The sequence below is a fragment of the Hippocampus comes genome, unplaced genomic scaffold (genome assembly GCF_001891065.2).
Source record: "Hippocampus comes isolate QL1 unplaced genomic scaffold, H_comes_QL1_v1.1 scaffold86, whole genome shotgun sequence".
NCBI classification, from domain to species: Eukaryota; Metazoa; Chordata; class Actinopteri; order Syngnathiformes; family Syngnathidae; genus Hippocampus; species Hippocampus comes.
Window position 1 is genome coordinate 5,387,510 of NW_017805882.1, and position 17,078 is coordinate 5,404,587.

The 17,078-nt window shown below is 41.6% G+C and overlaps 2 protein-coding genes and 1 non-coding gene across 4 annotated transcripts in view; 1 reads left to right on the plus strand and 2 right to left on the minus strand.

Annotated features, from left to right (window-relative positions):
* The window catches only part of LOC109527267 (coiled-coil domain-containing protein 40-like), an 18,667-nt gene extending 17,009 nt beyond the window's left edge, over positions 1 to 1,658 (plus strand). Inside the window, exon 23 of the mRNA XM_019889070.1 lies at positions 770 to 1,658. Coding sequence (XP_019744629.1) covers positions 770 to 1,033 — 264 coding nt within the window. The 3' untranslated portion in view covers positions 1,034 to 1,658. The remainder of the gene's footprint in view (positions 1 to 769) is intronic.
* A 2,553-nt stretch (positions 1,659 to 4,211) lies between these two features.
* LOC109527247 (RIB43A-like with coiled-coils protein 2) lies at positions 4,212 to 8,204 on the minus strand. 2 transcript variants are annotated; one of them, XM_019889050.1, is made up of 2 exons: positions 7,847 to 8,204; positions 4,212 to 5,437 (listed from the first exon to the last, which is right to left on the minus strand). In XM_019889050.1, the coding sequence occupies exon 2, from the start codon at positions 5,328 to 5,330 to the stop codon at positions 4,326 to 4,328; it is 1,005 nt and encodes a 334-aa protein (XP_019744609.1). In that variant the 5' UTR covers positions 5,331 to 5,437; positions 7,847 to 8,204; the 3' UTR covers positions 4,212 to 4,325. The 2 variants fall into 2 exon arrangements, with proteins under 2 accessions (XP_019744609.1, XP_019744608.1); XM_019889049.1 differs by lacking the exon at positions 7,847 to 8,204 and adding an exon at positions 7,634 to 7,839.
* Positions 8,205 to 11,486: 3,282 nt separating this feature from the next.
* Positions 11,487 to 11,558, minus strand: trnaq-cug (transfer RNA glutamine (anticodon CUG)). The gene has a single exon. It is a non-coding gene; the product is annotated as a tRNA-Gln (tRNA).
* Between the last annotated feature and the right edge of the window lie 5,520 nt (positions 11,559 to 17,078).

Below are 17,078 nucleotides of genomic sequence, written 5' to 3' on the forward strand. Positions count from 1 at the left end.
AGCCGTCATCACCAAAAAAAGCACTTGCACCTTGGAAAAATTCGATGATGAACGCTTCCAAAAAAAGCAGCCAAGAAAAGCCTACTAGAACACCTGCGCTTTTTCGGGGCATTGACCAGAGGCGCCTTAAATGGGGGCAGTCCCATTTGAATGTCATTGGTGAATTTTGAATCCAGCCAGAGCCTCCGTTACAAGAGGGTGTGCAGACTTTTATTTCCGTTATGTTCCTCTCTCGGTAAGTTATTATTGATGGAAAAATGACCATTTATCTCGGCATTAAAATAGGGGTGTGTAAACTTTTCATATGCACTGTATGAGCACACAGGCATGCTTAACAATTATGAATCACTGTCTCCTCAACAGAGCCGATTGTTCCGATGTACAGGAGTGCCCAGTTAATCTAATGTGGCAATTAAAACGTCACTTTACGCAAGAGAGCGCCATTGATATTCAAATCCAATCGTGTTGCGATGTCATTAATCAGCTGCAAACAAGCCGACACTCTCCCGAGCTCATTCCTGGAGAATCCACTTGTGTTGGATGACCACGTTGCTGACTTTCAGCTCCAATGTGTTGTTGCGCAACGGTGTCTTTGTGGTATATATATATATATATATATATATATGTATATATATATATTTTATTTTATTTTTTTTTCATCATAGCATGATATGAGCATGAACTTGAGCACCAACTAAGGCGACTTTTTTTAACCGGTGAAAGCATCACAATCACAGTTTTCCACCCATCTTTTCTACTTCCTTTCTAGGACCAAGCTTACCTAATGGAATTTCAGAGCAAGGCTAAGAAACTCCAAGAGGTGACTGATGGAAAATATCGACCGTCATCCTCAACTAGTCAATCAGTGGAAGCCGCTACACAGAACCTAAACGAGCGTTTGCTCGCTGTCTGCACCATTATCCACCGTGTGTGTGAGGAGTTCCCCGTTCACAGGGAAGCTCTCTGTGCTCTGTTACTGCCTTTGGAAGCAGGCACACACAGTCTCCAGGAACAGGAAGCAACATGTGAGTGATATGCAAAAAGTACAAAGACCGAGAGTACTGAAGAGCAGCAGGAAACATTTGAAACTCAGAGCCCCCTAATTAGGCCTGATGGATTACGTGGAGGCAGTGGTGTCACTGTAATACGTTCATGAGCAGGGCAAGATGTCTTTTGGCGAAAGGCAAGGGACACCCTGGACTGGTTGTCACATGCACATAAAGAGAAAGACACCCATTCACGCTCGCCTACACGCACTGTCAACAATGAGTGGGAAGTGAACCCATACTGCCTGCTCAAGTCAGGCCATCAGTGATGCAAGTAATTGTAGTGGGTATAGTATTCTGTTTTTCCTAATTTTGTTGTCCTTCTGTTGCTGTTATTTCTAGTCTGTCTATACTCCTCTGCAAGTAACCACCAACTAGATATCTTGAACTACTGCTGGTCATCTCAAACAGCCCGGACAATACTTATATTACCGGTAATGAGCACTAGCCCTCGGACTTGCACCCAAAATCCGTTCACATTTTCATTTATCAATTAATCTGAGAGTCCTGAATCAACTCAAGGTGGTTAGGAAATATCAACTCAAAGTGGTTACTTTTGCCCAAAAACTTTTTTTTTTTTTGCACGGGCGGAATTCTCAGACCCTTGACTGCAGCCCAGGCAAGCCCATTGGTAAAGGCCGCACGGGCGGAATTCTCAGACCCTTTGACTGCAGCCCAGGCAAGCCCATTGGTAAAGACCGGTGACAATGATTAATTCTCACGCAAATCCCAAAATTTTGATTCGGCATTCATTTTTGAACAGCCAATCTGAGTCACCACCAATTTGTGCCGAGCCCAAACAAGCACACATGGACTCACAACCATTTGCTCTCACACTGACACATAGGGACAATTTAGAGTGTTCCATACCTGCCACTGCAATTGGCTGGCAACCAGTTCAGGGTGTACCCCGCCTACTGCCCAAAGTCATCTGGGATAGGCTCCTCAACGCCAGCAACCCCCGTGAGGTTAAGCTGATTCGAAGATGGATGGATGGATTAACCTGCTATGCATGTTTTTGGAATGTGGGAGGAAACCGAAGTACCCGGAGAACCCCCACACAGGCGCGGTGAGAACATGCAAACTCCACAGAGGAAGGCCGGAGAATCGAACCCTGCACCTCTGCACTGTGAGGCGGACGTGCTCACCAGTTGCCCGCCCACAGAACATTCAAGTGCTCTTCCATTAGACGTCAGAAGCTACAATAAGCCTTTGCATCACCTGTTGCCATGAATGCAACAGAGTCAGCGATGGCTTTCTGCATCTATCACAGTTGTGGCCCATATTTCACGCTTCAGTCAACCAATTGTGAGTACACTGAGCTGAGATGATCATTATTTTAGTGTTCATTTTTGTTTGATGGAGTGCTGTGAGATTTTTCTCCTGTAAAATGGGTGCCGCGACCCAGCTCAATAAAGTTTGTTAAACATTGATTTAGAGTCTTCTCTAACCCCAAACACAATATACATTGTTTGGAATACAGTAGGCCTATCGGAGGAAGGCAGAGTACCCAAAGAAAACCCACATTAGCAGAGGTAGAACATGTGACTACTTGTAGTTTGTGGTTGGATTTACTCAACTGTAGTCATATAGCGCTTAAAAACCACCGCTGTTCACAAAATGCAGTACTGTACATTGAGCAGAAATAAGTCATACAACAAAAATGCGTAACAAAGACAGTAAAACGCACAAAAACAGTCAAACCAAAACCAAGTCTCATGCTGAGTCAAAAGCCAAAGAATAAAAACGTGCTTTATGAGTTTTAAAGATGGGCAGTGAGGGGGCTTGTCTACCATTCATTCCAAAGGGAGGGACCAGCAACGTAAAAGGCCCAAACCCCTCGGAGCCTTTGCTTAGTCCTCGGCACCTCTAATAATGTCTAGTCTGCAGGCCTGAGACACGAGGCAGGTGCAAAGGGGTGAAAGGCCTCCGAGAGGTACGGTGGCGTGAGACCATTTAAAGATTTGAAAATAAAAGTCCAAAATATATCTGGAGCCAGTGAAGGGACACCGGAGTAGGAGTTATGGGCTCCCTCTTACGAGTACCAGTCAAGAGTCAAGCAGCAGCATTTTGGACCAACTGGAGACAGTTTGGAAGATTGCCTAACTCGAAAATGAAGTGCATTCCAGGAATCCAGCCGAGATGTGACAAGGGCATGAATTACTGTTTGAGAGAGGAGAGGATAGGCTTTACCTTAGCCAGCTGCATAAGATGAAAAAAAGAGAAAACCCCTTCATTGGAATTCAAAAAATTCGGTGCCATCCAGGTATTGATTTCCTCCCGACAGGACAAAGGTGGCCTCAATGAGAAAGCGTCAGCGGCACATAGATCTGACAGTCATCCAGCCAACTCACTTGACAGGTTCTTGCAGCCCAGCCTGTGTGAGGCACGCTATGCGACAGTACATGCGTCGCTTTCTCCAGTGCTCGTTTTTTTACTCCACCATAGTCAGAATTTCATCATAAAAATTGCTGTACATACGGACTGGAAGGCGATCTTGCCCACCTATTTTCTGATTAAAACAAATATGCGGGACTGAGTCGTAAAGGGCCGTGGCAAAATATCGGTGCCCACATATTTTTAATTTAATTTTATTTTTGTAATTCGGGAAGACCGTGCCACTCCATCAAATTAAATAAAAAAATTATAAACTTAACCGAATAAAAAAGGCAAAGTGGTGTAGAAAAGGAATACATGGGGGGAAAAAATAATTTTAAAGAAATGACAAGTCGTGGGGCGGCACGGTAGTCGACAGGTTAGCAAGTCTGCCTCACAGTGCAGAGGTGCAGGGTTCGATTCCAGCTCCGGCCTTCCTGTGGGGAGTTTGCATGTTCCCCCATGCCTGTGTGGGTTTCTCCGGGTACTCCGGTTTCCTCCCCCATTCCAAAAACATGCATGGCAGGCTGATTGAACACTCTAAATTGTCTCCAGGTGTGATTGTGAGCGCGAATGGTTGTTTGTCTCTGTGTGCCCTGCGATTGGCTGACAACCTGTTCAGGGTGTACCCCGCCGACTGCCTGATGACGGCTGCAATAGGCTCCAGCAAACCCGTGAGCCTTGTGAGGATAACTAGATTAGAAAATGGATGGATGACAGGTAGTGTTGGTTAAAAAACACAAACAAAGTAAAAAGGTAGTACCAATTGATCAAGGCCAGAGGGTTAACAACATTTATCATCTTTACTAAGGTTCAGGTTGAGCTTGTTAACATTAATGGCCAACAATGATACATATTGTCAATTGCAGTGTGTCAACACATCTTAAAGTCACAAGTGTTCTTTCAGCGACTGCAGGTGTTAAATTTGGCGAAGAAACTGTCATCGATGCGTCCTCTTTTGATGTCAGGTCTGTTGCGTCTGTCATATTCAGCGGTGGTGCTGTTGTTGTGGTCCAGCTCTTGCCGCAGCTCCTTCTTCTGTCGTTCCTGCTGCCTCTGTAGGATCAGAGCCGTACGTGCCGCGTTCGAGCACCACCGAGCATATTGTTGCTTCTCTCGGATGCCCTCCAACTTGGTCATCATTTTCTCCTCAACTTGAAGGTTCCAGAACTTTTTCATCTGCTGCGAACTCTCGGGACGTGGCCTCCTGTCGTAGCTGTGAAAAATACCCGGTACCCCCACCTGACTCGGCCGTATCTCTCTCGGGTCGTCTTTGAGTTCCCGTTCATACCGTTGCCTCTCTTCAGCCATGGCCTGATTGAACTCGTTCATTTCGACCGCGTTTTTTTTCCTCTTCTCCATCTCGGCGTTTTCCAGTCCCAGAGCTACATTGTCGATATGTACTCTAAATTGGTCGTCGGCCAACTTTTCCATTCTCTGTCTTTCTTTCTCCACGGCTTGCTCTGTCTGTTGCTGGAGCAGCCACTCTCTCAATTGCTCTTTCTGCCTGTATACGCGGCTTTCACTGTCCGGGTCCTCCCCGGCCATTCCAGGAGGCATCATGTGTTCCACTGCTTCCTCAGAGTCATCCCGGTTCAACCTCTCCTGAATGGCACGCTCATACTGTTCCAGAAAATTGGTCCTCTCCATTGCTTGTTTCTCCTTTTCTTCTTTGACATGAAGAAGGTACGCTTGCTTGCTATCATGTAGGAATTGGGCCTCAAAGGTGTCCTGTTCCAGTTTTTCGGCATCTTTCCATTTCTTCTTGTCATCCAGCTGCTTTTCAAGGCCTTCTTTATCGATACCAATGGTTCTGAGTTTGTCGTTAAAAATTCTCTCTTTTCTTTCTCGCTCATTGTTGCGACGTCTCTCTATACTTGCCAGTTCAAAGCGAGAGCCATTCCACATTTTGCCTGACAAATCAATATGCAGTCCGTGTTAAAATTACCAGCTTGTTGAGAGTGGTTCACCACGACACTGACCTACAATCCACTAGATTTCTGTTATGGCTGGTCCTGAAACACAAAACGCACAAAAATAAACCAAAAAAAAACATTCACACACCAAGATTTTACACAACTAAGATTGTTTATATGCGTCTTGCTGGAAATCAGACAAAGGACTTTAAAAACAATATAATACCGTATTTCCCGCACTATAAGGCGCACCTAAAAGCATTCAATTTTCTCAAAAGCCGACGGTGCACTTTGTAATCTGATGCACCTTTTTATGATGTTCCAGTCTCTTTATATCCCCCCATTGAGTTGTTTCCCTGTTCGTGTCCCTGTGCCATCTCGTGGTGATTATTAGCAGGCACCAATTGTAACCTAAAAGGGTTCTTTCGCTGCCTGACAGTAATTTACATGTGCAATCACCAACACACACTCAAACAAAATTAGCCATTATGAAATAAAGATACTACCAAAAGCATAGTTAAGACTAAACGAAGGAAATAGGAGGCAAGCAAGACTTCTAAGGATATTTAGCCCCTTGTCGAGGTGAGTCCAAAAGGTTTGTGTGCCTTTTTGTTGAATCAAATGTCTTTGTAACTTTTGTCTTTCATTTATTGTTTGGTAATTCCATTTGTATTTATATGTTTCATGTCCATGTTTGTGACCAGTTCTTATTGTTACAGCTGCAGCAGTTGTGAAGGATCTACATCAATAAAGCTGTATTGTATTGTATTGTATTCCTTTTAGCGTAGCTCTATCTAGTGGATGCACAGCGCGACCGCAGCCAGTAATTGTAGCTTCTATTCTATGTGCCTTATGATGCAGTGCGCCCTATATATAAAAACAGTTTTAAAATAGGCCATTCATTGAAGGTGCGCCTTATAATCAGGAGGGTCTTATAGTGCAGAAAATTCCTAAACTAAAAAATGTGAAGTGTAATTACTGGAAAATATTATTTTTTAAAAAGTTTTTTGTTTAAATTATCTCCTTGACATTATGACTAAAAGCAATCTTTTGCACCATTATACTTTTAGTATGCAACGATATATTTCGAGAAGAGTCAATCTGCCTGTATTGTAGAAAAAGGGAATGGCTTAGTTCAAGAATGATCATTTCAATACGGCACTGTTTCTCATACTGGTTTAAACAATGTAATTGGTAAATATTTCTTCAAACAATCACTTTCACCATTTCCATCCACAGTACACTCATTCAACAAAGACATTTACATTAACTCGGAATGTGGCCAGATTATGAATTATTTTGTGGTTGATAAAGACGGTGAGTTTAAATACCTATGCAGCATAATACAGTGCCATGAGCATGTATTTGCAACCTTCTACCATTATTATTGTTTTACAGAGATTGCCCATTTTGTTTCCGATCAACAAACAAATGCAAAGCTCGGACAAGAGCCGAAGTGAACATAAAATGCAGTTTTCAAATGGTGCTGTGATTTATGCACATCTCTCTGTGACCTCATCATTTGTAGCTTTCTAGATTGTATTCGAATAATCTAACACGAAATTGCAGCGACAGTAGGTTGGGATGGAAGGGGGAGTTGCAGGTTCCTAATCACTAACCTCCAAGGCCTAAATTATTCGAATCGATTGACATTTTTTGAAATGAAATGACTGTTGACTATCAAGAACTCATGAAATTTCAGGGTGACTAGAACCCGGTATAACGTACAACAGGGGTGTCAAATTCATCTTTCTCGCGGGCCTCATTGTAGTCACAGTTTCCCTCGGAGGAAAACTGTGTGTAACCGTATAAATGTTGAATTATTACATATACAGTCTAGATTTACTGTATAACTAGTTTTGAAATAAAAAAAAAATCAAGCACAGAAGTTTGTTTAACTGTTGTTCAAGTTACTGTAATAACGTAACAAGAAAATGCTTGCAATTGCTCACCATTATTATTTATTACATGAGGATTTGAAATTTTGTGACAGATTTTAACAAGCATCATGGGAGTTGACCTGATTAATTTGTTTTTGCAGGCCATATGAAATAATGTGGTGGGCCAGATCTGGCCCCCGGGCCTTGAGTTTGCGATCAGTGCTATAGCCCCCTGGAAGAATCCTGAAATTCAGCGGTACTTCTTTATTTTTTGGTCTAACATCTAACTTCTTATTTCATCTATTCGTTTATTTTACTTCTGGCTTTAGAAACGGCATCCTGACAAGTTTTTTTTTCCAACATCACCACTGACAAACAAAAGCCCTCTTTGGTACTTAACCCGGTTTTGTCTCACCGTAGGCAACACCGTTGTCTAGCCTGCCAGGTTTAAAAAAAACACACACACACACACACACATTACACTTGATCCTGGAATTTCCTGACGTACTCCAAGTAAACTATTATAACTCTACTTCCTTCCCCTCAAAAAGCTTCCAACCCTTACTTTTCTACTCACTAATCCGATCTACTTGATCAACGACAAATTCAACACAACTCATCGCATCACCTTCAAAATCAAGGGAATTCAATGTCACCCTGTCGATTAAAGGGATGACATCATCCTTCGACAAAGCCCTCGGCGCCTCGCTACCGGCTGAACTCATCCTTCACATATTTACAAATTGTGTGATCATAAAGTTTTCAAAGTCATACATCACCAAGAGTAAGCATAAAGGATGACATCACAGGAATAATATACAATTGTGGACATTTTGGAAATGGAAGTGGACTTTTCTTTTTCTCAGTGTCTGTGCCACAAGTTTCACACTACACTCTGTATGTCTACATCCTGTACGTCACCAGTCAATAAAAGGAATAAACACATGAGTCTCACTGATATTGTACCAATTGAGCGGCAGCATTTTGCTTTTTTTTGTGTGTTTTTTTTCACACCGGAACCGGGAGTTCATCTGAGGTACAACAGTATTCAAAAATATTTTGACAACTTTTGCAAGCGGCAGTGGGCAAATATTCCCCAGTCAAGGTGCGCCAGCAACCCAGTGGTCACGATCCGAAGACACGTCGATCTGGTGGGGAAAATTGTTCGGTTCACACCGAACCGAATAATGTTTTAGGATTCCAAATACCGTATGCAGGATTAGACAAGGTGCGATTACAAAAATGTTTATTAAAAGAAAATTGCACCGACAAAGTATTAACTGGAATCGCTGGTCACAAGCAGCCAGGAATAAACAATTTATGAAACAAAATGTGCTTGCAGAAGCAAGGTTCAATAGAACATAGAATATACGCAAATGGAACTGTCAAAAATCCAATGACATGAAAAGAATCAAATAGTAAATAATAAATACTTACAAACTAGAATCTACGAACAAACGGGGGTGACTATGAATATATCGAAAGGTCTTGAAAATAAGCTCACCAGCGAGCGAGGTCAATAATCCGACAACGAGACATGATCTTGGCAGTCCTTAAACACATGGCCAAGCATGATAAGGAAATGTGGAACGGGTGCGCCTGCTGGAGGGAAACTCCCTTCCCTCCAGCCGTAGTTTAAACACAATTCAAGACAGCACAGGACAAAAATTAAGTTTGCAGATTCAGGTGCGCCCCATCCACCTGACCACCGTTTGCTGAGCCTGAAGTACTTTATGTGTGTGATGCTGTTGTGGTAAAGTTCTTCCATTTATGTCTTGCAAGAAAGAGGTGTTAGTAACAGTTCAGTTTTGTTGTTTTTTTTTGTTGTTTTTTTTCATTCTAGGTTATGGCCAGCAGAAACAAAAAGAAGTGCTGTGAAGTCTCTTGACACAAGTTGGACAGGAATACTCAACATAACCTGCAGCAAGTGTAAGAAACACATATGCAACAGAGAGTGAAACTCATGTTTGGTATCGGCTGGTGTAAACCGGCAAATAATTCAATGATGTGTTGAGTCTGGTTTCCTTTCTGAAGTGTGTTCAGTTTGTCTTCTGTATACTGACCTCAATGAGTTATATGTCGTTTAAATGAATACAAATATAGAGATGTGAAAGATCTTTCTTCATTTGTAAATCTGTTTTTCCACACACTCCACTTGATTATCACTGATTTTGATTTTTTTTTTATTTTTTTAAAGTTGTACATGAATTCTTAAACGGGATCTAACAAAGGTAAAGGGCAAACATTAACCTCGTTTGCCATTTATATGACTTGGATTTGGGATGACATAAACACCTATTGGGTATTTTACAGAAAATTATTGTGTTGTTTTGAAAAACCAAAAACTCTAGCGAGGCCACTCGACCCATGAACACCACTCAAGGGTTAAATTACGACAGATTCTTTTAGGGGCGTGACTTTTAGTGTTGACATCATTTTTACATTCAGACCCTATTACATAAGTGCCAATGTTGAGCCCACTCATATGTGTCCCTTTAACAGTTTGTGCATCAATACTTCATTGCAGCTCCTTCTGGGATACACAACTTGGGGGATGGGTGGTGGTTCAACACTTGTCATTCAGACAAAAAAAAAAAGCGTTCAACTACTGGAAGGGGACTCAAGAATCTGCAGTTAGATTACTGGTCGTAATATTTCATAGAGGATAAAGAATATATGCCTGTGAGTAATGTTATTTCACGTGCTGCCCCATTTGTGTTCCTGAAACCATGATGACACCACCTCACAGATGCGATTCATTAGTTCGCGTTTGGCGTTTCCCAGTATGTACAATTCCGGACCACTAGTCTTAACAGTAGAGTACAATTCAACTTGAGTACAATTCATTTTCACAATCGCTACAGCTGTAACAAAACCGTCATTCTGATTATTGCGCTTGTAGAAATACTAGAAAGTGAATTTCACACTAAAATTCATCCAATTTTGTTCATCTCAGCGAAGCGGCCATTTTGCCAGTAGCTGACATCACAGTTGCTCAGGGCTCAGGTTACGCCCAATCATGCCTCAGCTTGTGATGTCACATGACTAAACTCAGAAAAACCTGTCGTTGGTGAGCCCTGTGCCGTGGCAATTGCCGTTAGTGGTAGTTCAATTTATCAAAATGAATAATCACAATTATTGTGAACATTACTGCTCATTGAAAAAGAAAAGACAAGACAATATTCAAACATTTTAGGATCAGATTATCCAATCAGTTATTTAATATATCAAGCCAATGTTCTTTTCCAAACGATCACTTCTGCAATCAGCTTGGAAATCTGATGTTGATTCTACAGAAAGTTGCACCATTTTTTTAATATATTGAAACAAGGCTTAAATTCTGAACATGGAAGAACAATTTTCATGGATATTAGACTACAGTATTTCCAATTAGTTATTCTCCATCATGTTGCACAGTCTGAGTGAAATTACCTGTGATGGCCACTTTTTTGACAAACTCGTCACGATTTGCATTTTGACATTGATGCTTAAATACGTACTTGAAACTCAGACCTAGAGTTCCATAAAAGCACTGCTTTGAAGCGTCTGTCAAATCCAGGGACACCAGGATTTTTTTTTTTTTCGGGTGGCTGGACTGATAAATAAGGGGGCTGAGTAAATTATTTATAATTTTTTAGAATAGCAAATAAAATGCTGGAGCGATTAACTGGAGCTCCACAAATTTCTGACAGAGCTAAAGCTTTAAAACGTCAACCTTAAAATGTTAAAATATGAAACATGACATTTTATAAAGTAATGTTTAACTTCTTTCTGGTGTGGCAGCACTGTTTCTTTAGCATTTAAATTAATATAGGTTATAAATTATTCCGAAATTATTATATTGTTTTTATTTACATTTTACACAACGTCCCAATTCCAAAATGAGGTGTGGAAAAAAAGCTCATATGAGACTTCTACAAGATTCTATGAAACACTGAAAGTCAACCTGCTTTTTTTTTAACCTAGCTAAATGCTTTGGGGCACAGTCATGTTGAAACATAAAATGAGCCGGTCCCACACAGTTGTAAGCGTCCAATTGTCTAAAAGGTCTAAGTAGGAAAAAATATTTAAGATTCAGGGGGACTTGAGGGTGCGGTTCCAACTCTCTTGATTCAGCTATGTGGCTGCAAAGTGGAAAGTGTCAACAAAGCGGCAGGGTGTGTAAATGACGTATTGTGAAAAAAAAATAGGTGTTGAATTCAAAACAATGGACGAAGAACAAGCATCTGCACATTCCACCAAGATTTAAAACAAGAAAACATAAACCCAGGTTCCACCGAGATTTGAACTCGGATCGCTGGATTCAGAGTCCAGAGTGCTAACCATTACACCATGGAACCCGCACGTGCAAAGCGGTCAAAATGCTTTGTTTTATACATCTGTCCGCGATTAATGCAGTACGTATTGTAGCTATATCGAAACAAAAATCATGTAAATCGAGACGCCCAACCTTTTTTTGGGCCGAAAAGTCTACTTTTCGATCAACCAACGTCCCGTGATCGACCCGTTACCGCACACGCGCGCCTCCACACGCACCGACACACGTATGGCGTATGAGCAACAGCCATTAAAGCCCGTAACGAAACGGAAAAATAAAGTAGACCCAAGGGTTTGTGGGTTTCACACTTTCTGTGCGAAAGTGAGATGCTTTGTCAATAACAGTCTTATCCATAAAAGTGAAACACGAATCTCGTCCACTCTCCTTTCAAAATGCTTTGTTTTATAGATCAGTCCGCGATTAATGCAGTACATTGTAGCTATATCGAAACAAAAATGTAAATCGAGGCGCCCAACCTTTTTTTGGGCCGAAAAATCTACTTTTCGATCAACCAACGTCCCGTGATCGACCCGTTACCGCACACGCGCGCCTCCACACGCACCGACACACGTATGGCGTATGAGCAACAGCCATTAAAGCCCGTAACGAAACGGAAAAATAAAGTAGACCCAAGGGTTTGTGGGTTTCACACTTTCTGTGCGAAAGTGAGATGCTTTGTCAATAACAGTCTTATCCATAAAAGTGAAACACGAATCTCGTCCACTCTCCTGCAATCAATCCTACACATACACGAAGGTGTAATTTTGATTCAGACGACTGAATTTGTCATCAAGATCGAAGCGATAGTTTCCTTCAGAACATCCCTCCAGAGTACACTGTTACGTATATTGACAACATGACTTAAGTAATGTGACTGTCTTAATCATAAACAATAATACAAGCACTTGTCGTTTTGATGTCACTGACATGTTCAGTGACACACATATTTTTCCCTTTTGAAAGATTACCAAAGGATTCTGAGAAAGGTAGTGATGGGACGAAATGGGCCGAGGCTCCGAAGTTTGTGTCGAGTAATGGGAGGGGCGTTTCCACGAAGCTTGTATCAAGGCGCGCGTCATTCGGCAAAACACGGAAATTATGACGTGTGAAGCCTCGCCGGCCGGCTGAATCACTTTAGCTCTTTGTGAGTGGTCCGACGTTTGGCGCGCATTGCAAACACAGTACAGACTACGGTATAAATAGGTTGCAAAACGCAATGGCGATCGCCTGTTATCTCACATTTTATGGATTTCGGCTTTCGGGCTCCTGTACTTGTTACACTTGTGCGCAACAGTGCAACTAGTCCAATCTTTTTTCGAGCCTTGTCCGTTGCTTGCAATGGAACCTGCGCGAAAAAGGCGATCCTCCCCTGTATGGGAACATTTTGATTTGATTGCTTCCAATAAGGTAAGGGAGGAAAACTACATTAAGATAAACGTGACAATGCAGCTTTTCGCTTGTTCTTGTATCTAACTATTGTTATTTTACAGGGAAAGTGTCTGTTGTGTGCAAGGGAACTTGTATAAAACAAAAACACCGCGTCTATGCCGGAGCCAATATTTCCCCAACCTGGCTCGTCCCCTATCTATGACGTCACCCGCGACTCAACTAACCCAGCCGCCGAACACACAAATACAAGAAACAGATTATTACAGTATAAATGCAAAAAAGTGATTGAGAAAAACTGTATTGTTATAAAAATATGATGCACTCGAGAAAAAAAAACAAGGTCAGATTCAGAATCAGGGCAAAAAATATATATATAACTTCCATCAACGATTTAAAAAAAAATAGTAAAAATTGTGTGTTTTTTCTGAATTGTAAATTAGACCTTAGTGTATGAGGAAGATTGATTGCAAGTAACATTTATGCTTCTGCAGTTTGTACTGGAAACCATCTCATTACGATACAAAAATGAAAAGGCAGCTCTGTAAAGCATAAAGGACAAAAAAAGAAATGTGAACACAGTATACAGTACACTTTTTTTTTCATGTACCAGTTGTAATGGAGCATGCATTCCACAAGATGTCAGTAAGTCGTCGAGAAGAACCTGTTTTGTGTGCGTGTGCGTGTGTGTGTGTGCGCGCGTGCGTGCATACGTGCGTGCGTGTGTGTTTGTAGAGTTTATATATTGTCATGGTTTGTTTGAAGATGAGTGTGAATGGTTATGTGACATCACTGTGAGTGACGAACGCCTGCCTCCCAGTTTGTCAGCCTCCTCATGAAAAAATATACATGCAGTGTATGTGACACAAGTTTACTTTCAAATTGTGGTTTGCTAAATAATCTGCATCTCTGCATCAAAATATACCATTTTGGTTGAACTGACACCAAGGGCGATGTAATTATTGCAAGCCTCATGCAATTACTGAATGATGGTACTCAAACCCCATATGCCCACACAGGACACATGCACATTCCTGTTATACTTCAAGCATTCTTTGATCTGTATCGGGCTTAGTTCGCATAAGCCTAGCAATGAGTAGTGTTCAATTAACACACAATATCCTATTACTTTACACAGCCGTAAGAAAGAGCTTGTCTGGTGTGATTTGGAATGTGATCATCATTCCTGGTCATGAACACTCAAATAGTTGAATCAGTCCGTATTTCCAAAGGAAAAAAAGGTTGACGACACATTTCAAAGAAGCCGAAGTGAACACGTGTCTTTATATTTTCCCAAGGTTTTGTCTGAATAGACAAGAATATCATTGGCGCAGTATGTAGATGTGTGGCGTCACACATTTATGAAGTTCTGAGAAGTGGCGCTGCAATGAACAAAGCCATGCGTCACCCCAGATCTACCTAAGAAAAAGGCATGCAATGGCACTCCCTAATATTACCAGTGAAAGTCATTTTAATGGATGGGTTTTTTTTTTTTTTTTGCTGCTCATGTTGCTGATCCTGTGTAACCTCTACTGTGTCTGACACTTAACAGCACTTTGTATTTGCAGTTTTAGGGACCCCCTCCCCTTCAACATATAGTAAACTATTTTTGTTCTCCCCGCAGAGGCACTCTCGTCCCAAACTTCACCCCCTGCACACACATACTTGCACTCACGTGCAGACGCGTGGCTCGGTGAGTGGAAAAGTACTGGACAAAGCAGCACTGGGAGTGTGTACTATCGCAAACCATTGGCAGCCCCCTTGTGTATCTACACATGGGAGAACAACATCAACCCTTGATTAGTCTCGCAAGGACAAATTCAATTTGACACTTTGCGCATCGCTTGAGAATACTAGAACAAAGTGGCTATTCAATAATGGACGCAATGTCAGTGGCCGCTCACAACAAACCTTTTTGCAGTTTGGCTGTTAGGCAGTCCGGCACCTTGCTCAGGGGCACTTCTATAATCCTCAAACAGCAAACTGGCATTTCTCCAGCCACTGATTGGACCTCTTGTTATTCCCATACAACGTTTGATTGCAGAAAATTGAATTAGACATCCACTGTTCCCAAAGGCAAGTGTTTACAGACAACTGGTGTTGCCAGTGGTCCCAAGAGTAGACATTAAAGATGTCAAATATTAAAATAAATGAAGCATTCATAAAAACAGATCCCAAAAAATTGATCGAAAAAAGAGGAAGCAGTACACTGGCATATCATTTGGCCAAGACACACAGCAAAATGGGGAAACGACTGCCGAAATATTGTGTTGTTGATACAGCTATCGCAATAACTTCATTTGGTTCATTGTATTCACCATATTGGTTTCATACGGTGCAACTGTTTGACGTTTACGTTATCCATATTTATGTCACAGAAAAACTACAGTTCTCACTCGTGGGTCACCTAATAAGGTCTTTTGAATGACATACAGACTGAGGGCCGATGGCGCTGTGCCAAAGCCAACAGGAGCAGGAAGTTAGATAGACATTCAGCCAAAAAGAACAAGTTATGCAGAATGACACGATATCATTTTGTAGCACTTTCGATCGTGTAATCAGATTGTTCCGATGCTGCTCGCAATGCTGGGATTTGTTGTACTGTAGTCATCAGCGTAATTCATTTCTTTGGCATGGCTTGGTGACAGCACAGTTCTGTTCTGTCAAACATTTTTTAGGAGGGGGTTAGCAGTTTGATGAATTTTGAATGGAAGCTCGTCTATTCAAGGGCAGAGGAGTGATGGTGCACCACTGGTTTCTGTTAGGCCTAAAATAGTCCTGAATCAAATTTTTTATTTTGCTCCCAGAAGTTTCTTATTGTCTTTGTTTAGTTCCATTCAGTGTGCAACATAAAATCCACCTGACAGATTTTGAGGTCATATGGGGAGCAAAGTGGGATGGGTTGCATTTCGCCCCGCAGTTCTGAGGTCTTGGGTTTGAATCTCGGCTGCGACCTTCTTGGGTGAAGTTAACATGTTCGCGTCCGTGCTTGTGTGGCTTTATTCCATGTTCTCCAGCTCACTCCCTCATTCTCGAAACATACATCATGTTAACTGAAGACTCCAATTCGCCCAAAGGTGCGAATGTGAGCGTTAATGATGATTTGCTGGCAATCAGACGAGATGAATCTGAATGAGGACCTGCAGTACCATAGAGAAAATGTATGGAAGAATGTTAAAGCTACATAGCGACAGCATTATTTGTAAATATAATTCCTGTCTTCAATATTTGATTTCAATATATAATATAAATAAACCTGAACTCACCCCCACTCACCCATTTTTAATATGCTTGTATTTCTATTTTATATTTCTATTTATTTATATACTTTTTGTCTTCTACCCTCTCCCTTTCATAATTGTGCTACTGTAAATTGGGAATTTCTCCATTGTGAGACAAGGTTTTCTTATTCCTATTCTTATTTCAATGAACTTATGGCGATCATCAACATTTTCTGTAGGCAGACAAATCATTTTTTTCTGTTGGTGGTATAGAAAATCAATGGATGGAAGCTTAATACTGTATACATAATTGATCGAAGTGGCTTTGAAAGGGTTTTGTGCCTGTCGAAAAGAAGCCATGTGTGGCGGTCGTCTCCTCTCCAGGAAGGCCTTGGCATGACTCAGATGTCAGGTCTCAAATAACTGAATGAGTGGGTGACATGTCAGATCAACTGCTCACCATAAATGCAAGATCATCAAGAGGGCTTGTCCAAATAAAAGAAACGATAACAATAAGAATGCAAGATTGAGGTTTGAAAATGTATTACAGGAATATGACCTTTGATGACGGGGAATGAAATGAAGTTGAGAAATAAAGTAGTACAGCACCATAACTATTCTATCCATGCATTCTCGATGCCGCTTGCCCTAATTAGGATGACGGGTGACCTGGAGCCTATCCGAGCTGACTTTGGCCAAGAGGCGGGATACACTCTGGACCAGGGGTGGCCAACCAGTCAGAGACTAAGAGCCAAATTTTTTGTTTGTGTTACTGCAAAGAGCCGCACACACACACGCATGCACACACACACGCACACACTTTTTTGCCCAAAGATCGACTTTTGGAGCACCTACCTCCCACGATCGACCTGATCGCACATGTGCAAGCATATGAACACACACACACACACACACACACACACACACACACACAC